This window comes from Achroia grisella, unplaced genomic scaffold (genome assembly GCF_030625045.1).
Source record: "Achroia grisella isolate CSIRO2021 unplaced genomic scaffold, CSIRO_AGI_Agris_v1 utg114, whole genome shotgun sequence".
Lineage (NCBI taxonomy): Eukaryota > Metazoa > Arthropoda > Insecta > Lepidoptera > Pyralidae > Achroia > Achroia grisella.
In genome coordinates this window covers 190337-218055 of record NW_026712585.1, presented here as the reverse complement: position 1 = coordinate 218055, position 27719 = coordinate 190337, and the positions used below count along the sequence as shown (strand labels likewise).

Here is a 27719-nt window from a genome sequence, read left to right as displayed (position 1 = left end):
AACATTTTTTTATCGAATTTAGTGTTATTTTGGGGAAGTCCCATTTCATTGCTTAATGGATTTATATTACTTTGTTAAATTACGCTACCATTAGCATGTGTGAGACCACAAATATTCAGTGCGGAAACCTGACCATCACTACTGGAAGCGTTACGACCTTCTCTCTATTGGTGATCAAATTTCGACCGTTATTGAGTCTACGCCCAAATTGCAACACGTGTTTTGCCTTTGAACGAGGCTGTTGACTTGACTGTTCGGAGATCAAATAGTATTTAATTTACAAATACGAATTAAATGGTAGCGGAATTAAACAAAATAATATAAATCAATTAAATAATCTACGACTGTTAGCCTATTAATATTTTTAACACACTTCCAAAAGATTTGTAGATATTTCAATGAGAGGTAATGAATAGGTAGGTATACTTAGATCGTGATTATTATTTGCTTTTATTTTTTGTCGTCCAGTTTGCACACATATAATAATGTTCTTTTATTTCTTTGAATTTGTTGTATTTGTATATTATTAGTGTGTTGTGGAAATCACCATGAACCTTGTTAATAATTTTTGGTGTACATTCAATTTAGTTCCTTTCAGATTTTAACTATGTTCGTTATAACGCAGATAAAATATTACAATATGACGATGAGTTTACCGTCAGTCAGTAGATAGTTTATTAGTTACATATATAGGATCGGCACATAATTAATTTGTGAGCGCAAACATATTTCAATTTAAAGTCAACAAAGTGAAAGGCCTTATATCGGTCTATTGATGAATGCATGAATTAACTGGTCAAGTACGAATAGACCCCACATCTAAAGGGTTCCATATAATTAATACAAATCTTTGTTTGTATTATTCATGGTTCTCAATATATAAGTAGTTTTACGTGTGTATATTTTTTATTCTCTCGTTAAATATTTTAACATGGTTTGTACTTTACTGTTGTATCAAATGTACTTATTGTTATTTTTAATATGATAGCAACAGGTCATTTTCTGGACAAATCTTTGCCCATTGGTAAACCGATAAACTAATATTGAAGCACACTTCGTTATGCAAAGATGAGATGAGAGATGTAAGGGTACATACATACAGATGTTGCGTAATTTAGTATGTTAGTAACATCGATGTTTAATAACTTGTCTGTGGTAATTATAAAATAACAAAGATTGTATTGATACCGTTATAGTTGTTTCATTATCTCCGAAATTAAACTTTAGATGTCGATCGATTTTAGTGAAAGTGAGAGCTACGGTACGAATATTAATTTTAGTAGAGAGTTCTAGTTTGTTTGATTAATTAAATACAAGCAAAAAAATGAAAGGAAATTTCAATTTAAGATTAATGGCTAGCTGATTTATTTACATAACTATTTGTTGAACCCTTGGACTATGTTTAATAGGTTTGTTTCTGTAGGTCATGTCCTCTTCTTTCATGCAGATCTCTCGTTAACAGTTCCCATTTAATTCTGCTGATAAGTAGCTTGCTTTGTAGAGTGTTTTCCTGTCTATGTATGTTCTTATATGTGGGTCCTCATCTTGTCATGAAATTCTAAAGTGCAGGCACTTGACGACTTGGCATGTCAAAGTTATGGTTATGGGTAAAATTAATAGCCTAAGATATTGTTAAAAAAAAAACGACCTTCCGTACCAAGGTTACGGGCCTCTGTCCCCAGCTAGTCTGTGTAACGAGGCGAGAGCGTATCCTTCGCGAGGACAACCGGTTAGGGTGTCGACGACCTTGGATTTTATTTTCGTTACACATAATGATTCCTCATTCATTCTGGGCCAAGTATTTATATCCATTGAAAAAAGAACAGATGTGATTATAATTTTGTAACGAATGAACTAAAAAATTCTTAACCGACCATAAAAAAAATATACACCTACAATAATCGCCGCCGTGTGGAGCCAAGCCGTAATTTTTTGTGCAATTAAAAAGGCATAAAGTTTACGGTTTACCTGATATAAGCGGTATATAGGTGATATATAAGTTCATGAAAAGCACTGCGGACATCACGTTATCATGTGATGCCCGTGATACCAATCATGTTTCCCGGATTTCATTCATTCCCTAAGACAAACTTGTCATGTGTCTTATCATGTAATTTAACTGTCTTATCTCACCTTTCAATCGCAATACGTATTTCAAAGCGAGCTGCTTGACGGCTGATATGACTGAGGTACCCACAAAGAAGACTATACAAAGTCTACCTCAGTGAATCCTCCATCGCGTTGCAAGTTGTTAGTATCTTAATTATAACTGTAACATTGGAATGATACTAAAATAGATATTCTCATAATTTAATAATAGTTAGTGCAATACCTAGTAGTAGTCTTATATCTATGCAGTTCTTTAATCTTAAGCAATTTAGAGCGAACGACTATGAGTGTATGTGCACTCATATTCGTATATGAATAACGTGTCAATATTTGTAATGATTCATTGCTATATCTCTATTTCCGTTCTGAACTTGAAATTATCAAATAGTTTCTCATGCTGTTTCAATATGATAGAGCCTTTACTAGCAGTCTTTAGAGTCATAATTTCCTTTAGTCTGCAGATTGGTATGCGTACGCATCCTTCACAAGGACGACCAGTTGGACCAGTTAGATCTCTGACTGTAGATTAAAAGTTTTAGAATAAATTTGTAATATTTCGACCATGGAAAATTTGCCAGCAAGTTTAAAATTGTATAAGGAACGTTGGTTTTATGTAATAAAAATACTTTTGTATATGATTGGCAGTAAGAGAATTTCCGATACATCTCAATCAAATTCTTTTACCGGCCATTAATTCATCGTATTTTCGTGTAATTTCCATGTTCTTTTCACCTACCATTTTTGCAATTAATTCATGCATTTTTATTTCAAGTACAAATACTGCTACTTTCTTTAATGGGTGAATACGGAATGTTGTACGTGCCTGATGTAACGGTATACTCTGGTTAGGGAGTAGAGGATAAGATGTTCATGAAGTAAGGTTAGTTAGCGTATGGTGGAGAATTTATCAAGAAATCACAACGATGGTTTCCCCGCAGAGATTGACCTGAAATGGTATTAATTAACCTGTAGTAATGGGACTATCTACTAATAATTAATAATTAATTTTTCGAAAAATGTCTTTTATTCTTTGTTTACTTATAAATCAATAAATCTATATAATTTAATTTGGGTATTAAATAGTCGTTACTTTCGCCTAAGCAATGATGGGGCATTCAGAAAAGACATATCTCTTTATCTTATTAGTAAGCATTTTATCTTAATTAATAAAGACGCCCTACCAAATTAAACGCTGTTTGCTAAAATATTCCAAGTGCAATTAAAGGTGCCTCATTCTGTTTGAATGCATAGGCACTTATCGAAATTGCGAAGAAACCTTACGCAAAGCACACAAGAAATCAAGTATCTAACCCAAAAACGTTAATCTCTATGTAAACTGTAAGCCTTGTTTGAGATAGTGTTACAAGGCTATACTATTTAAACAAAACGTTAAATAATATACGAGTGTTGTTTCCTGAATTGTACGTACATAGGGGTCATTTGTAATTAGTCTGAATTAAAGTATATTCGTTATATTTAATCTAACAACCAATCAATAATAAAATAATTTTTCATATTATCTAAGAGGTCTGCTCTTATAGAACGTATAAAAATATTTATTATATTTTTAATATTAAAAATGTTTTTATGTCATAATTAAAAATATACGTATGTTTTTCCAGATTTTATTTAAATATAATAATAATATAAGTACCTTTGTAATTTTAAAAGAATATAAGTAAATAAAAGAATATAATAAATGAATAGCTGTTGAACACTTTTGCTAATATTTTGCATCTTTTGTCTACAGATCAAATTGGAGAGCGTGCTCGGGCTGACAGTGGGTAGTAATGCGGCTCTTGACTGTGATCCCAACACAGAGATCGTCGCTTATCCCGCAGGGTGAGTACAAATCACATAAATTTTACTTTAAGTTGATTGAGATAGAGAGTCTACTTGGGTTGTGGTCAAAGATGAACCAATATTTCGAATAGCACATACGATATAGGAATTAGCATAAGAAGTACTATTTTTATTACTTTTAATTTATTATCTATACTACAAATGTGGTCTCCGGAACTATTCACGGATTAACCAACCTACGAATATAAATCTGTTTTTAGACTAAATATCTATTTATAAAGGATATTTATATTGATAAATACCATAGATTGTCTATCACTGCAGTCAGGAATTTCAATTAGTTGCAAACAATGTACATTGGTCACGTGAAGTCAGGTCACTGGGTTACGACATGAAAATAAACAGTGGAAATGCGAGCTTACGATTTTACGATTGCGACGACGAGCTGTTTTCGTCATTTTAGTCTAAGTCGAGGGTTTTTGAGAAACCCTCAACAACCCTCAAAACCTAAAAAAAAATACGAAGATAATTGAAATATGCGACTAATACGATAGCGATACTTAATAGATTCTTAAAAAAATGCCTAAAAATTGAATTATAAAATTTAAAAACTAATTAAAAATGCATCAAGGCGTTCGCTACAATATTAATTCGCAATAAAATAACTGATAAGACTCGCAATTTTCTGTTGACAAAAAGTGATTACAATTTTGCATTTATTTATTTAAGGACTCTAACCTGTAAATAAAAATTTATCATTCGAAACAACAGTTATAATGATTCATCACGGCAATTTTGTTTGTATTGCATAACTATGGGAACCTCTCAAGTAAGATGGCTGTAACCAATTCAGCCTTAGTGATTTTGATGCTTAGTGCCATTTCAGTAGAGTCAATACTAGATATACATTTCACGGCGAGAGACATCCAATTTTCCGGTCGTAGCGCATCCCGCTTTAATTTGATACTGCGAGTACTTGATCTGTCTGGCAGACGTGCAATTCAATATTGCAATTTTATCTAATGGCAAATTTGAAAAATATTACATTTGTTTACTTAATTCAATTTTATTATGTTGACGTTTATAGTATTACACTGTTTGGTAAAAAAAGTTCAAATTTCTTGCTCGTTCTTATTGATTGGATCAGTAAATTAAAAAAAGAGCCTGTTAAAAAATGCTCAAATTATATTAATTTCAGTAGAGTTTATTTCAATTCTACTACAGTTCTATAACTTATTATTAATTTATTATTATTGGACCATCGCTATAGCGACCATAAACTCATGCATTGACGCACAATAAACCAGCGCTGTGCCAGAATTCGTTATATAATTGATCACAGTGTTATTCCTTTAATACTCATGAATATTAAAGGAATAACAATAGATGGCACATAATAAATATTAATATTGCTCTCTGTTTTTTTTTTTGTTATCAATTCATTCTATTTTTCCTTTGGTAATAGGCGAAAGGCTCTAAAATTAAAATAACTAGGTATATAATTAATTATGATATGAATCGGCAAGAACTTCCTCAACCTCCCTATAATCACCAATTCCCCATCGAATGTACTACGTAAACAGATTTTGCACATGCACACGCAATTATAGCGACATCAATTCTAAAAGACAGCAAAACGTATTCTTGATAATGCAAATTACACGATACTGTAGTACAGAAATTGAATAAAAAATATAGAAAACTGAATATACTCTATATCTGTGAAGTAATCCTTTGATAATGGCATAAGGGCAAAATCCATTGAATATGTCCTTTGTTCGATCGAGTTAAAAATCAACGCCGCCGTGTATTCAAAGAGTAGAAAATAATCGAGCTACCATTTCAATGTATTTTACTGCTTGGATTACAGTATTAATATTTGTACGCTGGAAATAGCAGAATATGATGAAACCTATATTATGTATAATTACCACCATTGTACATACCATATTCTGACAAATAAATATATTATTATTATTACTTCTTCAGTCGTACATTCTTGACAGAATGATCGTGCTTTTCATGATGGTATCAGAGCCACAATTTACGTATCAAATAGTTATACTTCCTTAAGATCGCAATACCTATAAAAAAATATGTGACTGTGTGCATTTTCTAACTGTTAATTGTGAGACACAATGCATTTTTTTTTTATAAATAGAAGGACCCGCACTTTTTACCTTCATGACGTTTTTGTTTGTAAACCGATTGGATTTGAAAACAAATATTAAATTTTAAATGAAGTTTATACCAGTACATTAGTATAAATCGCATCCAAATCAGTAATACTGTTCTGAGATTAGGTCGCATAAACTCAGATACACATTCTAACAACCATTGTTTTGGGTTCTATTACGTTGATAAACTCCCCTAATAATATACTTTAGCAATCATTTTTATATAGGTTAAAATAGGTTACATACAGTCTACAGAAGATTACATACAGTCTCCCGTGCTATGACTTTTAAACGTGCAAATATGACTGCGCTAAGCCAAGTTCATTAAAAATCAACATAAAATTGAATTATGATCATTATGTCAACTACTACCGCAACCTGTCAAACAGAAACGAACACAATGACCGGGGTTGCGTCATTATTTAGTACTGATACGTTCCCGTTATGGGTTTCGTCCATTCATGATGTTAGTATGACAGGGTTAATATTTATGATGAGCTATGATGTGTGCTATTGCCGACAGTCCGTTGAAAGGCAGGAAGTTTGAATTGGAATTTAAAAAAATATGATATTGTTTCTAGAGTATTATAGTAGATAGATAGATAGAATATACTTTATTTGAACGTACAGTGAAGAAGCACAAACAATATAATAAAAGACACATGTATCGTTACAATAAGGCGGCCTTATTGCTAAAAGCAATCTAGTTATGTATTCTTCTTCAACTATTAGGGACTATGAATTTAGTTGTCTATACTAATTTTTGGTTTACTAAAGCAACTAGGTATTTGTGTACATATTTTGAAAATGAAGTGCAAAATTTTAATAACCACGTATATGTCTTCAATGACGTTTTCATCATATCAAATTACGGGATTTTTAATAATTATTATAATTATGTTTCTATTTTATGGAATCCGTTATGTGACTATTATGCCGGTAAAATTTTTGTTACAATAGATTTTTTTCTACGTTATTGCATATTTGTGTAGTTTAATGTTTTACTAATGGGAAGATATATTATGATAGAAATGAATATTATATATATTCATTTCATATACATTCATTAGATTAATCGGAATCGGAACAAAGTTTTTTCTGTGATTTATTTAGGTAATAAACTTATCTATCTTTATATGATTGTGAAAGTTTTATTTGTTATGAGACGACACTGTATTGTAACAAATACAAAATGTTATTGCTATTAAGAAATTAGAATAATGTAATGTACTTACAATATGTATTTGTTATAACAAAGGACTTGGCCTCGTTCGCTAACGAGCGCGAATCTATCAACTTAACAGATAAGACACGTTTCATAATAAACATAATGTTTACAATACAAATATTACTAAACCGGTAGTGACATAGGACTGAATAAATTAACACTAGTACACGTATCTGATGAGTAGTGTTATCAGTTTAGTATATTTCAAATATAATAAATAGTAAATTATTACATTTATCATAGTGCCTATCAGCAGGCCTATCAACCTATGGAACATCCTTAGGCTGAACATAATATTTTTTATTTATGTCACATACAATTACATCTATTCACACAAAAAAAAACATTGAAATCCAACGTTCCGCGTTGCAATGTACCCAAGATAGTGGTAACGTTGCCTCTTTCAATAGCCATACCTACTTTTAGGGCAAAATAGCTAGCAGCTTTCAAGTCACAAGTATCTCGAATAGCCGCGCTGAAATACTAGTCAAAAAATAATTTAGCTTCCATGCTCCTTGGGCCTCCATGGCAAATAGCAAAAACCAATAAGACCTCTGTAAATTCGAGTATTTGCGTTTCTATATCTCTTCTACAGACTTAGTATTTACTACTTTATAGATAAACCGTAATATAAATATGATGTGCATCCTATGTGCAGGGTGCATAGCATAACGGCTATAGGGTTTTGTAATAGTATTGATTGCGGTAGACGGCAGACGGCAGACGGCGCGGGTGCGGCGGAGGGCGCGGCGCGGCACACCTTTAAATCGATACCCATACATTTTGTTTTTCAATTTTAATTGAAGTCGGCTAAGTCTTAATATTAACGGATTTGATATCTTAGCACAGACTAAAGAGGTTGTATAGAAATAATGTGGAATATAGAGTGAGCTTGAGCGATCAATAAATTACCACGTTTAGAAATAAATCTATACTTGTGTTTTGGACATTCATTCAAATATAGATTCCATCTAAAAAGTTGTTACACTTGCATCACAAACGTTTCTTTGCACAGTAAAAAAATACGACCACATACAGCTAATGTTCTTTTTTTTTTTAAATAACAATAGATACTGTTTCTTATAATAGGACAACTTTTGTATATATAAAATGTGCATAATAAAAAAACATTAGTGCTATTTTATTGTTGACTAGTTGGTATTAATAAAACCAATTAATATTTCAACGATGGTAAATATAGTGATCTGTGTATCTACTGTACTTAGGTTCTAAAATATTAAAAACTGCCTGACTAAAGTTGTCTAATTGTAATGGAAAGGCAAGAAAACCAGAATTTATCAGGCCCTTTTACAATTTCAGTCCAAACTGACCCGTCCGTCTACCCCGCATATGATATTAAAACAATCGGACTCTAAGCACGTGAGCCAAGCAAGTGACAGGTAACGGCTAGTTACTAATAATAGACATAACAGACAGACCGAGTACAAATCAGAGACTATAAATGTTTCGCGGAAACGGAAGTGAAGTACAGTTGAACGTGATTGTCGGTCGTCGCCCTGTCCACTAGGTTTTTGTCTTGATGTCCCGTTGTAGGCTGTATTACGAAACGTAAAATATATGTATAGGTAGGTTTTTTGCTATTATGAACGGCAAACCACGCGACGATCTGTCTGATAGAAAATGGTTACGGTTTGATAACTTCAAAAGCCATACATTACAGTTTCGATTCCAAGCTGAGTCGATTAATTCCCTGACCATAGAGTGATAGAATTTGGTGTAAATGTGTCAATTGATAAATTTGCGAAATAAATTCTTTCTATTTATCCGTAAAAAGAGCTCTTAAAAATTCATATCACAGCACGGCGTCTTGTAAAACCAATCGATTGAAATGCAAGACATACAAGCTAACAAGCTTAACCCGATGATTAGTAAGTACAATAGACAAAACACGACAGTTATATGTACACCATGGTATTTGTAGCCGTGAGACCGTCCGACAGTTCGTCATACATACGAATAAGGTATCAGCCTCGTTAGAGATACGGTTGCGGGGTGTGATGTATTCAGTGACAAGCGTAGCGTATGGCGGATAACGGTCTAATTATGTAGTTTAATATGTTAAATATATACAATTTAATATATTAATTTAATTATACATTTTGTTTATAATAAATAGCACTTGCGTATTGTGGAAAATATTTTGATATAATATACTCTGTTAATTGATCAATATGATCTGTTCGTAATACATGTTGACAGATTTTCAATATATGAAGATGAATGAATATATGAGATGTCTCTGCCTTTTCTTATCCTATATAATTGGTGTCTTTTGAACAGACTAATTCATTAGTTCAGAATTCACCAAATACATGAAAATATTGTTAGTAGTTTATAAGATAAAAGATAAGAGATTTTAAATCAGTATTTATATGTATACAATTAGTTTATATGTACACAATGTATCAATTATGGCGTAATCTTTATGACATTGTCAATAATTATTATCAACAGTAATGAAAGCTTTTGAAAGATCTTTATCACGGGCAGTCCAATGGATTTACTATGTAATGCAGTGATTGTAGTTTAGTGACCTCATAGCCATGAAACTTGTGCAATCGCTAATATTAGAACAATGTCATCTTGACATCTTATTTGTTTGAAATTGTTTATTGTCTATGTTAAAATCTTATGATGATGATATGATCATCACGATGTCATGGACGTCCAGTGTTTTAAATTAAAAACATTCATACCCCTCAATTTGAGAAACGCTTCGCTCCTCAGTATGGTGCCACCAAACTCTTCCCATGCTAACAGTCGAAGGTTTAAACTTCTTTTAACCCACGCGCATTTTACTTACACATGCATTTACATATTGTCACTGCTTTTTAACTATGTGGGAGTTATTATGTGTTGGACTATGTGGTCGATTCTTGAATGAGGTTTGGGGTTGAATTATCGTTGAGGCCAACGAGCACTGAATTGATTCATAGTATGTTAATATTATATTAAGAGATTAGCTATTAAGTGATTCCTAAAATTTCAGTAGATTTGTATGGAAGGAGTGATGGAATAAGTTCGCGTAAAGTCTCACCAATTTACCTAGTCATTTATACTCTAATAAAACAACTCTAATTTTGTGTTTGTGGAGAGCATCTTTGGATATATTAGTGTTGTTCAAAAGCAGGATAGGTCGCATTTACTCGATAAACAATAGAGATTTTTTTCTTGTTTTATTAAATACAGGATTTTGTTATCTCTTGCACCCTTGATAAACTTATCTAATTTAACTTCGTTAAGTCATTGTTCGAAAACAAACTTTTCTAATTAGTTCAGAACTAAGTGTTGTATGGGGATTGTTAGTAATGTGGACTAACGATCCCATTGCTAGCAATAAACCATATCAGGTTGACCTCCATGCTTTTCCCTCTGAAAACCATTGTGATACATTTCTGGCGATTTCATATGACTTAATTTCGTCACCATGGGCTAATTCTTCCTCCAATAAACCTGACCTCTTGTTCATCTTATCGCGTTCCACTGGTACAGCCAGCCAGCGTACACCGTTAGTGTAGGCGGGTATACTATACCATTATCATACATAAAAAAAAGTGTGTTGTATGCTGCCCCTTATATTTAAAATAATCCGTCAAGTCAATGTTGAACTCTGGTGTGAAAAGTTGCATAAAATATGAAAATTCTTGTGCACTTTTCTTTAAATTTACCAATCCCAGTAATCGTTATCATCTAACTTGTGTGGCATACTATGCTGTTTTATAATATCGATCAATTGCCTTACCAATAAAATGTTGCTATCAGTATTATACGTTAAATACATTTTATAATATTTTCAGATGCACGGTGGTGTTGTACAACGTCAGGAAAAACAGACAGTCCCACGTGCTGAATGCGTCACGCAAAAGCGTGACGTGCGTTGCGTTCTCTCCCGATGGGCGGTACCTTGCGACTGGGGAGTGTGGACACGCGCCCGCTGTGCGAGTGTGGGATCTACACGTGGGTGACATTTATTTATTAATTACCTATGTTTACATTAGTTTTTAATTATTAACTTTAAAATTTATGTTATATGTTTATCATCTATAACATAAAATTATAGAAATGTGAATTTTATAATTAATAATAAATATTATTTGATATGTTTAAGATTCAGGCCATTTGTTTGTGCCCTCATAAAACTATTTATACAAAGAAATTGCCCTTAATGTTTTTTATAACCAGTTTATTTAGTTTAATTTGAATAATCTACCTTTACATTGTTTTTTTTTATAAACGTTTTTAATATACAATTGACAATGAATACGCCTACCGCCATCTATTGTTGAGTACTTGTTACTATTCTTGTTGTTTACTGGTATGGTAGCGCCATCTATCGTTAAATAGGTAATAGCTTGTTTTGTTATTGCAATGTTTATTTGCCTGTTGGTTTATAATATATTAGATATATTAGTGGTATAGTACCATGTAGTCGAGAACCTTTGTGAAGGCATTTGATAATACCTTAAATAAATTATTTATATAACACAAAAATATCCTATATTCTACCAACAAATACAAATACTTTTTGTATTTGTCATAATAATGCTATCAAAAATTAATAATTAGTCATCACTAGTATCTGTGATTACCTCAATTTCATCTATTTCTATTATTTTAAGAAGCAAATTTGTAATGAAAATTTAAAAAATAATAGAAAATAAAAAATGTAAATGTCTAAAATGTCTATAAAAACATGTGTCAAAAGTGTGTGTCTTACATATGTAAGAAAATATTATAAAAAGAGGTCGCCAACATAGTATTAAAATTAAGTATACTATATTTCAGGATCCAACCGCTTCCGGGGCCGTGCAGATAGCAGAGTTTCCAGGACACACCCATGGCGTCAGTTGTGTGGTGAGTTCTTTTATCATTAGTATATTATATGTACAATTGTCTTACATAAGACACCTATTAAGTAAATTTACATTAGAATATGCTGAACTTTTTTTTAGAGCAAATGTTTTTTTATCTTATTCGTTTATCTCCTTTTCAATGATGGAACAGTCAAAGATCTTACTTTCAGAGCAAATTATAAAGTTTGTTCCTCTTTTTGCCAATTTTTAAAAACGCTCTGACATAATAGTATTTCTATTTCAACGACGATAGCGACGTCATATAATTTTATATATTTTTTATTATTATATTTTCAGGCATTCTCGACGTCATCGAAATATCTAGTGTCAGTTGGGTCGCAACATGACATGATAGTCAATGTATGGGACTGGCGCGCCAATCTCAAACTGGCCAGCAATAAGGTAAAAATGCCATAAATTATATCCCATTTTTATTAAGTATATTGTATGTAACCCAGTATATTCTTAGCTATCATTTACCACCTTAGTGGCTGAAGTGATTTCTGTAAGTAAGCCTGAAGAAAACATTATTGTATCAGTACATGTTATAATCTGAATAAGTAGTAGACTATTGTATAAGTACCATTATCATATTACTTTAATATTACGTTTTTGGCTTGTAGGGTAAAAGGCAGGGTAAAGGTACAAAATCACCGTCTTCAGAAATTGCAGTGTGTAATTGCCCCAGTACTTATGACTGCTTCAGTACATTCTCTGTTTATCTATTTGTATTAGATGAACAATCAACTTTCTTCCATTACCAATATCATCTTAACAGTGCTAAAAAAATAAAATATATGTTTAATATAGTCTGTAGAAGATATTTGCCATGTTAGTTCAAATAAGCTATCATTTTTTCCCATTGCCAGTCGCCAGGTTATGATACGTAAAAAATACAACATATTCTTAATAAAATAAAATTTCCACTTACAGGTCTCGTCCAGAGTGAAGGCAGTGAGTTTCTCTGAAAATGGAAATTACTTCGTCACTGTAGGGTTTAGACATGTCAAGTTCTGGTATCTTGAGTACTCTAGGAATGCAAAGGTAAATTATTACATTATATTATCACATGTATTGGATCGATTAATTCATTTATATGGGTCTTTACTTCTCGCGATTTTTTTGCTAGTTAGTTTTAAAAATATTGCAATGCTATATTACGCTTTATTACTACATTATTATTTTTTATTCCTCCGTAATATTATTTTAGAGTTCTATATATTTACATTATACTATCAACTTAAACACATTTATTTCTGTCTCACCTATTTTAAATGACAAACTATTTTACACATGTGTTTCGATTATAGAATGACACATGACAGTGAATTTACACGATACAGCGGCATGATATTTTAGTTCTATGGGATGACAACGCATTAGTTGTACCGTGGTACCGCCACCACGTAATGTATTGTTCTTGTATATAGGCAATGAACCTTATTATTAGGTTCTGTTTACCATTCTTGTTCAAAGCGTACACTATTAATTGAAAATCTACTTGTAATAAAAATCATTGATTTCACTATCTTACCTATATTATAAACTCGAAAGTTTGTGAGTATAGATCGATGTATTAATGTTTTTTATTCTTTCATGCAAAGAGTACTGAATGAATATGGATGAAACTCTACAATAATATAGCTTATAATCAGATTAACACATAGGGTATAATTTAAAAAGATATTATGTAAATTGGCCGCAATAGAATAATGTCAAGTAAGTGTGTTACAGAAAATGTTGCACGAATCAGGCGGTTTATTTCTTATTGTGGTTTACAGTTCAAAGAGCCGGTACCCCTGATGGGGCGGTCTGCGATCCTTGGCGAGCAGAAGGATAACGAGTTCTGCGATGTGGTTTGTGGACGCGGTGCTTCGGCCGACAGCACGTATGCCATCACACGCGGCGGCTTGCTTTGCGAATTCAACGGCCGTCGCTTGCTCGACAAATGGGTCGAGCTTAGGGTTAGTGCATTTTTTAATGAATAAATAAAATATAAACAGAACACAAAATATATGCTTAATGGATACAGTAATATATAAGTATGTCAGACGACTTCATACGAATATATATGTATGTATCAATGTATGTTTATGTATCAGACGACGTCGGCCAACTGTATGGCTATCGGTAACGAGTATATCTTCGTGGGATGCGCGGAGGGCATCGTGCGGTGTTTTTCGCCAACGGCGCTGCAGTATATCACAACACTACCTCGGACGCACTATCTCGGAGTCGACGTCGCTCAGGGTTCCTCCATCAGGTACTTTCATATACCAAATTTAGTGTCTAAATCTCACATCCTCATTTGAAATCATCCCATTTAATATACTTCTAGTAATACTATACTTTGTACTAACTACCTGTACTAGTTTCGACCTTTTACAATAGTGTTAAGAACATCTAAATTTCTTAAAAACATTACAATATACACATTACAATATACACAATGCTTTGTGATAAATAAGGTTTCAAGAGATCAAAGAATAAAACAAAAAAATTATCTCAAGACAATTCACACAGCGCCATCTAGTCGCAGGCTAAGCGGAGGCTATATTATAGGTACTAGAGAATTGATGCAAATATATAGATTTTTTCAAAATATATAACACAACAATATAAACAATCATAATGATTGAATACAAAATGTTTGTATTGTGCGAGGAATCTAACCCACCTCCTCGAAATCGGGGTCAGCCTTCTCAAAAGAACACCAGTGCTGTGCTAAACTGCTCTTATTTACCATTCAATCAGATGAGACTACAAGTAATGTAAAAGTGAAAATAAGTGATATTGTATTTTTTTCCAGCCATATGTTTACACAACCACAGAATGCGCGATACCCAGACGCTGTAGCGTTAACATACGATGAGCGGAACCACAAGCTCACGTGTGTGTACAACGATCATAGTTTATATGTGTGGGACGTCAGAGATATTAAAAGGGTGAGTTAGAGAAGTATTATCAACAGTTTAAGATTTGTTTTTTAATAGAAAGTCTATTTAATATGTCACAAAATTTGATTGAAATCTCTATGAAGGTACATCCCATTGGTCAAAAGATTCTTTGGTTCATAATGCTGTTAACACATTTTAGATCATGGTAAGGTCACAAATAAGGTACAGTTTCACTGATTTACATAATTTGCAAACAAAACAGTTATTTGCAAATATAATATCAATGTTTTAGGTACATGGTTATTTTTGTTTTGTATTATTTTAGGAGTACTAATATCTAGTAATAATATATTTATGTATAAATTAGACTTTCAAAAATGTCTTAGATATTAAATGACGTTTTAATAATCACGCATCACGTAATTACTAGATATCTATCATGTATAAAACGTATATGTATATGTACATTTACATGTATATCATGTACAAAATACAATTTTAAAACATGAAAATGATCTTTAAATTTTTCATAATAACCGATCATGTAGAATATCAAATATAGAATGATATGGCTACTCCTATGGCCATATCATTCTATATTTGATATTATACATTAAAAGAATAGACTTACATGTAAATCTGGTTATCACTTTTCCTTGTGGTTTTACAGGTGGGTAAATGCCACTCGGCGTTATACCACTCGGCGTGCATCTGGGGCGTGGACGTAGCGCCGAGCGGCGGGCCACTGCCGCCGGGAACGTTCCTCACGTGCTCTAGCGACGACACTGTTCGCGCCTGGAACCTTTCCTCCGCCTCCAACATCTATAGCAACGTGAGTTGTTTTTAATACATGATAATGGTATGGTTCATTCGCTTGCGCTAACGGTTTACGCTGGCGGAGCACTAGTGGAGGATGATAAGATGAGCATGAGGTCAGGTCAGTTAGCCCATCGTGGTAAATTCACTATTGTATATTAGGACTACATTTATATATGACTATATTAGTAGGATTTTTTTTGTGTTGACAAAAAAAATCACCACTACACAATTGGTTAGATATAAGACATTCATAAAGTGTCCGCATTAATCTAAACAAGCTGTATTGTGACAAATCCTATCCTATTCTGATCTCACAGTCTCTCTAAAGGTCTTAGGGTGAAAATAAAATTAAAAAGTTTCCTTATTACATGAATTCGTGACGCATTAAAATTTTTGTATTCCAGGAGCTGTCCAAAGTGATATATGTCGATCCTGAATTAAAGTTCCTGAAGGATGTAGACCTGACAGCAACTAGCGATAAAGACAAGTCGAAATCTTACGACGACAAGACTGGAGTTAGGTATGTTTGCGTATCTAATAATATCGTGAACTTATTATTCTTCATATATGTGTTCTTCGGTTTAAACCTAATCTGGTTACGCCAAATGAGCGGTAGATTAAAATAATAAAACTTTCGAATAGTTATTATTATTTTAATCTACCGCTCATTCGGAAAGCTGTGTCATCACAAGAAGAACGAGCGAGAAACTTGCGTGTTCCTCTTTTAAATAATCATTGTAACTCTTTAAATACATAGCATTTCCATCACAATGGTTGTATAGTATCAATTAATCGCCGTTCTCATAACGAAGTCGCCAACTCGAATGAGACGCAGTGTTAATGCGTGTCGGTGTACGTAGATGCGTGCGCGTGTCCCCGGACGGCGCGCACGTGGCGGCGGGCGACCGCGCGGGCAACGTGCACGTGCACCGCGCGGACGGCGGCGGCGGCGGCGGCCCGCTGCACACGCTGGAGGCGCACGACGCAGAGGTGCTCTGCCTCGAGTACTCGGCCCGGCCCCGCCTGCTCGCCTCCGCCTCCAGGGACCGCCTCATACACGTGTTCCGCGTCGACCAGGTGCGTACCGCTATGACGCACGTCTATACCTTCTAACAGATTACACTAATAGTCGTTTCTAGTGATTTAGTCGGATTTTTTAAATATAAGATAAATTATCTTCGTCCCCATGATACAATGTATATTCCTGTTAAATATCATTCAGGCTTTAGTCGTGAAAAGGTAACAAGTAGAAAGACAAACTTACTTTCGAATTTATTAATTATTATACATATATAAATCTCGTGTTGGAGAGACAGAACTTGCATGCCACGGATTCACCTTGCGGGTGACAAGTAAATAGTGTGGCAAAGTGAGTAACTAAGAAGTTTCGGGGACTTGTGACCCGAGATTAGGTTTAATTAAGGGACTCGTTTGTCGACGTACCGTTCCGTACAACATTTACCGTATATATGGGTAAACTCCGAAACTATTTGACCTATGTTTATGAAACTTAGGTCCCAATTTGGTGCAATAAAAAAGATTGGATAGTGTTTATTTACCTTAATATTCGAATTACTGAACCACTGAGTCTGAGTCAGTTCCAGTAGTAATAAATAGCTGATGAGTAACTATGGCGCGGAAACAACAACTTATCCGTTGTTGTAATTTGTACTGCAAAACATGTATAAATAATTAATATTTTTCTATGAATATAGTTTTAAAGTTCCACTATTTTAATATATATATATATATATATATATATATTTTTTACAGGATTATCAATTATTGCAAACTTTAGACGAGCACTCGTCATCTATAACCGCAGTCCGATTTCTGAGTACGGACAGACAGCTACAAATGGTTTCTTGTGGAGCAGATAAGACTATACTCTTTAGACAGATACGAACGGTGAGTGTATAATTTAGTATAAGTTATAATTTAGATTGGCTATTGACTAGGTTACGATAAAGAATACTGTAGTCATGAGTTGCTTTATTTTTTTAATGGAATGTTTATTGATAATAATATTTTAGCAATGTGATACTGAGTGTAATATTGTACTATACAATTTTTTATAGTTTAATAACAAATTCTGTGATTTTATTGAAGTTTGAAATTGGAATGGTAAACAAACTGACGGCCCATCTGATGGTAACAATCGCCCATATACATGAACGATCATCACATTGTTATGTAACATCCGGTGCTTAAGTCATCAATTGAATATGACAACTTTTTAATTGGCAATATTACGTCTTGGACATAGTTATTACCAATCTCCTATAAGACCTGTAATGTATGTGGTCGTAAAACTTAATGCCTTTCACTTCAACTCTAATATCCATGATACCACTACATTGCTATTCCAAAGGACCGGCATAAGGCATAAACCCTTTTATCCTGTAATTTCTTAGTGGAGTTATTCTGTAATATTTTCTAAAATTTACGTTTATTTAATGTAATAGAGTATTACTAATATAATATGTGTACTTTTGTTTCAGAATCAAGATGGTAGCTATCAATTTGCTCGAGGACAGAACGTGTCCGGTCGAACCACTCTGTATGATATGGAGGTGGATGCGGGCGGCAGACATATACTTACGGCCTGCCAGGTCAGTGTTTAATGTAACCTTTATTTAATTACTACTTCTTTGTAATTTGTATGTAATGGTAGAGTGGTGACAAATTGTGTATTCAGTATTGATTTATACCAATAATTAAATTATAATATCTACGGTAAATATCACTATAAATATATATTATTGGTACTATTTGTGTGACTGATAAAATCACGGATCTTTCCACGTTTATTAATTTTATTGAGTTCCCGATATTTCGGCAGTGTTTCAACCGCTATTATCAGGGTTAAACTGAAGAGCAACGGGTAGATGGTAAATAAAATCTTTTATGGTTAAACATATTCGTCTACATGTCATCGTTTGTTGCTATTATTGAAAACAATTCGGTTGGAACAGTGCCGAAATATTGGAAACTCAATAAAGATAAATAAAACGTAGTAAGATCTTGTGATTTTTTCTAATTGTACGTATATAATTACTGTGTCAAATTAAAAAAAGGTACTGTTATGTTAGAAAATGTATTTATTTATGTAAAACTTATGTATAGGATCGCAACGTTCGCGTATACAGTGCGGCGCAGGGACGGCATACCAAGACCTTCCGAGGGACCACCGCAGAAGATGGCACACTCATCAAGGTGATTAATAACCTCACTCAGCGGCGCTTGGATCTATAGCTTTGTTTCCTTAGAAACAAGACAGGTCGCAGACCTACTGCTGCCATAAAGCAACTTGTTGCTGGTTTAGTTTGAAGGATGAGATATTGAAATTACAGGATATATATGTTATTATGATTTATAAGCTACTTTACTGTAAAGTTTCATCAAAATCTATACTCACAAATTTTCGCATTTATAATATTAGTAAGGTTTACTCTAATATTATATCACTAAAATAGATATTTGTTTACATTATACTAGGTGGCACTAGATAGCAGCGGTATATACCTGGCGACATCGAGTACGGACAAGATACTCAGCGTGTACGATTATTATTCTGGCGAGTGTATGGCTACCATGTATGGGCATTCGGAGATTGTTACTGGACTCAGGTTTGTGGTGATATAACAATAATTTGACACTACAATCCCTTATCCATATCACATCAAGTTAAAATATCTTTATTCATGTCTATTACAAACTATTATGATATGTTAAATCTATGTTCAGTTCGGATTTTTTCGAGCTGACAACTGACTTATTATTTTCAAATGAGCTTGTACATATTTACAATAACCGAGATTCATATATATGGTATAAAAATACACAATTCAAACCACAGATTTTTTTTAAAAATATAATTTTTCCAGCAGACTTTAATTGATCTTTAAAAGGGGCTTCAATAATTATATAGAATTAAGTAAAAAATGTGTAAGCCAAGTAAGTAGATTTAGGATTAAGCACTCACTATGATTACTCTGTCACAGGTTCACCCCGGACTGCCAACATTTGGTGTCAGCGTCAGGAGACGGTTGCATCTTCGTGTGGAGAGTGCCACATGACATGGTGGTCACCATGCGAGCCCGACTCGCACAGCAAGCAATCCGGCAGGGCAAGTTAGTATCATTTCATTATACAAGTCTTCTAATAATGGTGCATGCTTAAAACTTAAAGCAATACCGCTCCTCACAGTAGTAGTAGTTCTGTTTGTTTATGTAATATTAAATTTCCTGACGAAGTTGGTAGTGTGAACCGATCTTCGTGATAATTTTCAAATTTTTGATGGTAAAATAAAAGATTGCAAAGAAGTATCGTCATTCGTAAACTTAGAAGCATGAAACTTATTTTTTAGGCTGATAATTAACTATTCTATAAATAAATATGAGATTCAAAGTTTGTAAAAAATACCCTTAAAATAAAAAAACAATAATCAACAGTAAATTAAAACAGAGCGTGTGGAAGTTTGTATGAAAATTCGTCAGTCGTCGTCTATTCTACCCGGACAAAGCCGCGGGCGCGGGCTAGTATTTTATATTAAAGCCAAGCACATGGTATTACAACTTATAATAACAAAATGAATTATTGCACAGGAAAGTGTCGGGACCAGCCAACGGCATGGCGGCGTTGGATAGCGAAAGTGATTCACACTTCGGGTCTCCGCCCCGTGACATGCCTGAACAAACCGTGTACGGAACTCCCATTGTTCCAGATTATACGTGAGTGATTTATAATGAATATATTTTCGTGTCGGACTTTGAGGTTTTACATTAAAGAATCGTAAGAATTTTTGAAATAGTAGTGTTTGAAAATAATAAAAACTTGTAAATTAGGTGCGAAAGGTAACAGTGAAAAAATAAAAGTGAAATATGTGACAATTTTAAAAATGGTAAAAAATGGCACTATAATTTGATACAAAAATAAAGATATAAAACTGATAAAGGTGATAAAGAAGAAAGACTTGAAAATTTATATTTTTGTTTGTTTGTTACGAATAAACTTAAAAACTACTGGACCAATTAAAGAAATCTATCACCATTAGGATACTATGTTATCCTTAAGTAACATGGGCTATATTTATTTCTATAAAACATATTAGTCCCCACTAATAAAAGCCATAGTCTTAAGCCAATGTGAAGTGTTAAAAATATGTGAAGCTGGGAGGGACCGCTAGTTGCTTATGTACGTATAATGTGTACTATGTAATATAATATATTAATATAGATTATAGCATTTATACAATAGCATGTGAAATTGCGGATCTCTTCCTCTGAGAAGTGAGTTTAAAGGAATTTCCTATAATAACTTGCAGGTTACGCATCGGGAAGTTGCCGACGTGGGCCAAGAAGAGCCTGGGCGACGCCGTGCCGGCCGCGCCCCCCGCCGGCCCCGCCGCGCCCTCCGCCCCCGCCGCCCCCGCGCACCCGCCCCGCGGCAAGTGGGCCACCAGGGTACAGCCAGGTAATTACAAAAATTATTTACCACTCGCCGTACACGCGACTTCGTCCGCCTGGGATTTAACTTTTTTTTCTGAAATAAAATAGTTTTTTTTAAATAAAACAATTTTCTAAAATAATTTTTTAACTAAAAGTAGTCTGTAGCCTGATCAAACAGACAGACAAAAATTGTAAAATATGTTATTTTAGCGTATGTACCGTATTTATATTAATATATGCATGTAGTAAAAAACGGTTATTCTGTACTTTTTGCGTGAAATGGTTACAAACGTCCATCCATATCCATATTCACATACTTCCGCGTTGATATATATTACTAATATTCCTTGACACAGTTCCGTAATGTCTGCGTTATTCAGTATATTTCCGAAATAATGTTTAATAAAAACCAGGAATGATTGTATATTTTCCTAAAGTCCTCAAAACCAAGACAAAAAAATATGACATATTTATAAAAGTAATGGTGGACCAATTGTTGTTGGCAACAACAGTCAATGTTGGCTGATAATTGCAAAATAAATATTTCTTTTGTCACTTTTTTTATCATTTTGTTATATGTAATTAGTTATTTATTCCATGTACATACTTCAGCATTTACCCATATTTCAATTAACCATTTTCAATGTTTTAAATAGACAAACGCGTGGACTCAGACGGTTCCAAAGATAGTTCTTTAGACAGCGGTACTGACACTAGATATATAGAAAAAAGAAGAGATCAAACAAACGTGAAACAGGTATGTAAATTTGTGTATAATGGTGGTGATTCAGGATTGTGCTCAAATATTCTAAATACGATTTTGAACCTTATAACTGATATTCTTAGTATACTTTTTTGTACGTATGATTTCATTTTTTAATAGTAGTTACTTTAAAATGTATTGCACTTTCTTTTTCTTTTCGATATTAATATGATTCCAATAATCATATTAATATCTTGTGTATAATTACTTTTGAATTATTCATTATCGTTGTTTTTCATAGCTTAAAGTCTTGCTATTTCCAAAAGAGAATTAGCCTAAGGTCAAGCCTCCGCTTTTAAAAGTAAGCTGTAATCAATAGCATAAAGTATATTACGCCGACAATAAATCAAGTTTGAAGCAGGAAATCGTGACTCTTTCTGCCATCATGAAGATACTTCTCCAAATCTTATTGTACCATACAATATTTTAATGATTTGTTTTTACTGGGTAAATAATTCAAATATGCAAAGTAATTAGAATATTTGAGCACACTCTTATATTTTTTATAATTACCTTTCCTCTCTAATGTGTTGTCTAATCACTCACAATGTGGTTTTGGTTTCTTTTTTGGTGACGGTTTCATGATGTAAATAATATATTTATTTTGTAAATATATAAACCAAAGGATCGTTCCGATCAGATATAGTAACTTTAAAGAAACTATTGTATATAACAAGGTTTGGTGTATTTATTTTATTTCATATATGACTGTTCCCTGGTTCTATTTTTTGTTGTATTTTGTTTTTTCCCCCGCGACCATATAATTCTAAATATACACGTGTATTGGTTGAATTATTATAATAGTAGCATTTATTTTTAAGAGAAAACTAGCTGATTTATATTCTGAAAAGGAATATTTAATGAAAAGGGAAGTCTTAAAAACAAAATCTTCAGTCATTTAAATTTTTTATTGCTTTTGGCATTACGCTAGAGGCCGAGGTCCCTCAACCTGACGCAGTTACCCAGATTGGAAGCCCTATTCCGCCATTTTGATAACACCATGAGAAAGACATATGACATACTCATGGTATCTCCGAGAGCCGAGAAGGTTTTAGTTGCAATTTATTTTTTCATTTGTTTGTCTGAGTGTCCACTTTTACGCTTAATTCATCGTTTGCATATTTTCAGCATTATTTTAAGTTAAAAAACGGACCTTGATGAGAATCGTAAGCGCAGGACTTTTGGTAAATTTTATATGTATTTAAAACATGAATAAAAAAATATATATACAAAAACACTTCTTTTTGTAATTTTACTTAATATGGTTTTAATTTGTGAATATATTTATTTATTACTTATAGAATTTAAATTAGAGATTTTTGGAGAAAAACTACCTGTTGAGAATTATAAATTTTAACAGGATAAAGCTTCTTTACGATTCTTAATGAGGAGATATTGTCATTATTTTATGATATACGCGTCATCTGATTTTCTTCAGTTATCATTGCTTGAGTATATTTTTAGTTAATTCTCCTAATTGTATGTGCTACTTTGCTCAAATTGTCACTATTAAGAGCCAACCCTCTTATTCATAAAAATTGAATCCTGCAAGTACTACATCGTTCTTGTTGCACTCAAGATTCACGTACATCTATGAATGTATGCAGATCCTTGAGGATGATACAACATGGCTGCTGTTTTCTGTACAACATCAATCTATCTGAGTGCAGTCTACTTCTAATATTTATTTCCCCAAATTATTCCAATTTACAGAGAATAAACCCAGTTGAGAAATTCAAATTTGGGAGGGAGATCCTGTGCTATTTATCCGAAGAATGTTTAAAGTTTGCAATTACAAGAGACATTCAAAACTGTGCTCTCCTGAGTTTTGAAACCGCTAAGAATTGTTAGTTTTGTCTTTTAAATAAAAAAATACTGCAATAGGCTTATTTTAACTGTGATGTTTTTAAGAATAAGGGGCTTAGCTTGTATTTTTTTTATTTTTACATGCACGCATTTGTGTCTCATTCAATCATGTCGATGAATTCAAATAATTTAGTTTACTGTCATCCATATCTATCTTCCAGCCCTTCGATAGATCGCCTGTCCCATTTCGACGGATATAAATTACAACAGTTTCGGTTCACCTCAAAACTTCAGGAGGTTCGAATCCCTAGTGTTACACTCAGACTGATCCAATAATCAGTCTGAGGAGCCCGATAGAATAGAATGATCCCATCATTAAAGAATTTAATGTTACTTTTGTTTTGAGATACCCATATGAAATAGGCAATAAAAAACAAATAAATTTAATTAGTCCCTTGACAGTAATATTTCTATGACGTTTTTTTGGTCAATTTTATTTCTGTAGCGAGGCACTACTGAATGCTTTCTCATTACATTCTCGGGGATAGGGTACACAATCTATGATTTTAGTTCGAAAAGTATAGCATATGATGCATGTAGGCTGTGGACACGACTTCATAACGAGTGGACTGTCTCTATGTTTCACGTTCTTTGTAGTATACAACTGGTGCATGAAGCTTTGGGCACATTAATCAACACCAAATATCATTCATTTCCAATAATATTTTTTTATCAATCTTCAATATTTATTATAATCGTGATATGTAAAGTACCTACATCATATAATTTCATCACTAATTACATTTTTACTTTAATATTAATTTGTTATGTTACTGTTTTGTGTACTGGTTTTTTTTTATCTGAGTCTGCATCATACTCAGATTTATTATTTAAGAAGTTATTAGATTATTGACTATATAGGGTCATAGATAAACTAATTTATCAATTTAGGAAACTTGATGCACTTTTAATAATTTCTTGTATACTAATAATATATTGCTATGAATTTTTGCATCTATCCTATTTTATTCACGAAATGATATATATGACCCTATATATAAGAGTATATATTCATACTAATAATGAACCTTTTGTTCACTGTAAATAAAGTATATTTTCGTTTTCATGCACTTTATGCTTATAATAATAAAAGTGTTATTAATGTAAAAATAAATACAATTGAATGTTTAGAATGATTAGTGATTTGTCTTAAAGTATAACATATCAACTCTGCTTTGTGAATGTATAAGATTTACGTATTGTGCAAGCACATAATATTTTTCAATTTTCGATTAAAATATAATTTCATATTTTAGTAGTATTTTAAATTAATAACACTTTTTTATTATTGAATGTTTAAACCTTAATACGTAAGTAAATCTGTAGTAATTACGATTTTGGTGTACTAGGATAACGCTTCTGTAGATATTTTGAATTTTTTTTTCATATATACGGTATTATTTTACCGAGGATATTATGTTAAGAAGGACTGAACATTTACTAAGCAAGAAGTAAGAAATCTCATCTCCATACATATTTATATTCGATGTATATTGTCAGCCAAAGAGTCTGTAATGGCATGTCCATTACATTAATGGCATTTTGTTTCAATTTCAGAAGCGATATCCATATCCCAGTATGTATTATTAAAGTTTTTGAATTGCCTGCTCGTTTTATTTGTGGCGTGCTTATGTTTTGTTGTTTTCTCATGGCACCAGGTAACTATTTTGTCCAATACCCGAACGGGTGATGGTAGAACTCGGCACCATACGGACGACTCGTCGCTCGGCAGTTTTAAGTACGAGGTTCGATATTTTGTTTTTTTCTGTTTTTTATGGTCCGTACTTATATATATGTATTATAACTCTTTATTTCACTTACACGTTTAAATGATACAGAGATTATAAAATTTGAGAGTGAGATGGACTAATTTCAAATTGAGATATCTTGTCCTCCTTTTAATACCAGTAATAATAAAAGGTGACCGTTGTGTATATATATACATTTAGATTATATAACTTGCCTATATGCTAGTTTAAAACATAAGCCTGATATAGGCCTGATGCCCTAGGTACTCTAGCAGTTTAGTATACCTATTACATGGTTGCGGGTTTGATACCTTACAGTATGCAAACATTTGTATTTACGAGTATAATTGTTTGATTTGGTCGGGGTGTTTGTTATTGTAAATACATACATAATATATGTACATGTATTTACAAAAATAAATGATTTTAAGTATTTTTATCTGTTGCCTAGTACCTATGACACAAGCTCTACTCATCTAGATGGCGCTCTGTGAATTGTACAGGGTTATTATATATTTAAATTAAATTAAATTCCGGGCTGCGGTGATGATGATGCAATAAAATAATCATCATCATCATCGCAGCCCTCAAGACGTCCACTGCTGGACATAGGCCTCCCTCAAAGATCTCCAATAACATAATAATGTCATTAAAATAATATGTATTTATTCTGATGTATAATATATTACATGTGTTTTGTTTTTGTGAAAGTGAGGGGGAGCTGTATGTGTTTGTTGGTGAAAATACAGCTATTGGAGTAGGTTATGTGAAACGCTATTCAGCCTTTTATTATAATGTTTTTTTACCTTGACCATAGAACTATTATTGCATATTTTTTTGTCACCATCATAGTAAATGCAAGACGTTACAAACATCAGCCATTGTAATATAATAGTTTATATGGCATTATTTGCTATTATATTATATATATAATAAATAAAAAGTATAAGTAAATATAATATGTACAAATATTAAAAATAATTTTCAGGCATAGTATATTATCTAATAATTTCGTTTTCTAAAATTAGTGATCTTTTGTTTATACGAATTCATGAATATTTGTTTGTAATTTAAAAAGGATATACACAAAAAATGTAGTTCAGTCAAAAATAATACTTTTCAATCCTGTATAAATGATTTACTTTAAAGGGCTCTCATTTTCCAGGATCAGGAGTCGACGGAGCACGATGGTGACATTGAGGACATATCGGACGGTGAGAGAACCTCATCTTCTGAACGTGGTAACCGACCTACTTATTATCCGGGAAACAATGAGGCCAACACCCCAAGGTCTGTTTATTAACTTTATTTGCTCAGAATGCCCTAAAAGTATTTATTTATTTACTGCTTTTCTGTTTTGCTATAACAAGGCAAGTTTTAATAGTACTTGTTAATTGTCAACCATTGATGTCTGAAATAGTCATTGTTATATCTTCTTATATAAAATATTATATAAAGAAAAAGGATAACTACTTATTTTATCGGCATGTTTCACTGACTCGCGTCTTTCTCGGTTTTTATTTATTGACTAGAAACGGTTTTGATATCAAGCAAATCCATGTTCACAGGTTTTGAGGTCTGTAACTTGAGTATATTATGTTGAAAAACATGAATATTTATTTATGAGGCCCTCGGTGGTCTAGCGGTTTAGTACATCCGATTCCAATGGTCCCGGATTCGATTCCTCGCACGGTACAAATATTGGTATTATATGTAGGAATGAGTTTATATCAGATATACCCATAACACAGGCTCTGCTTAGCTTGGTATATGGTGCTGTGTGAAATGTCATGAGATATTTTTTTTAGTGAGTTTATGGTGAACGCAATGGATGCCGAAGAGTTGCGGCAATCAGTGCGTCGCTCTAAGAGGTGGAAAGGGGAGTCGCCTAGACTAGAGTTACCACCAAGTGGGACCTCGCTCAGTGGTTCGGGGCACGACTCGGATGACGATGAGGTAAGTATTTTTTTTATCGAGCTGGACGA

The 27719-nt window shown here is 33.0% G+C and overlaps 1 protein-coding gene across 1 annotated transcript in view; it reads left to right on the top strand.

Annotated features, from left to right (window-relative positions):
- The window catches only part of LOC131850286 (mitogen-activated protein kinase-binding protein 1), a 99452-nt gene that overhangs the window by 59106 nt on the left and 12627 nt on the right, over positions 1-27719 (top strand). Inside the window, exons 3-25 of the mRNA XM_059200499.1 lie at positions 3860-3951; positions 11136-11295; positions 12124-12192; positions 12489-12593; positions 13125-13235; positions 13973-14155; positions 14294-14454; positions 15001-15136; positions 15759-15920; positions 16312-16427; positions 16768-16984; positions 17681-17815; positions 18409-18519; positions 19034-19123; positions 19406-19536; positions 19912-20040; positions 20515-20640; positions 21234-21382; positions 22014-22114; positions 23052-23168; positions 25645-25731; positions 26900-27024; positions 27543-27690. Of these exons, the coding sequence (XP_059056482.1) occupies positions 3860-3951; positions 11136-11295; positions 12124-12192; positions 12489-12593; positions 13125-13235; positions 13973-14155; positions 14294-14454; positions 15001-15136; positions 15759-15920; positions 16312-16427; positions 16768-16984; positions 17681-17815; positions 18409-18519; positions 19034-19123; positions 19406-19536; positions 19912-20040; positions 20515-20640; positions 21234-21382; positions 22014-22114; positions 23052-23168; positions 25645-25731; positions 26900-27024; positions 27543-27690 (2961 nt within the window). The remainder of the gene's footprint in view (positions 1-3859; positions 3952-11135; positions 11296-12123; positions 12193-12488; positions 12594-13124; positions 13236-13972; positions 14156-14293; positions 14455-15000; positions 15137-15758; positions 15921-16311; positions 16428-16767; positions 16985-17680; positions 17816-18408; positions 18520-19033; positions 19124-19405; positions 19537-19911; positions 20041-20514; positions 20641-21233; positions 21383-22013; positions 22115-23051; positions 23169-25644; positions 25732-26899; positions 27025-27542; positions 27691-27719) is intronic.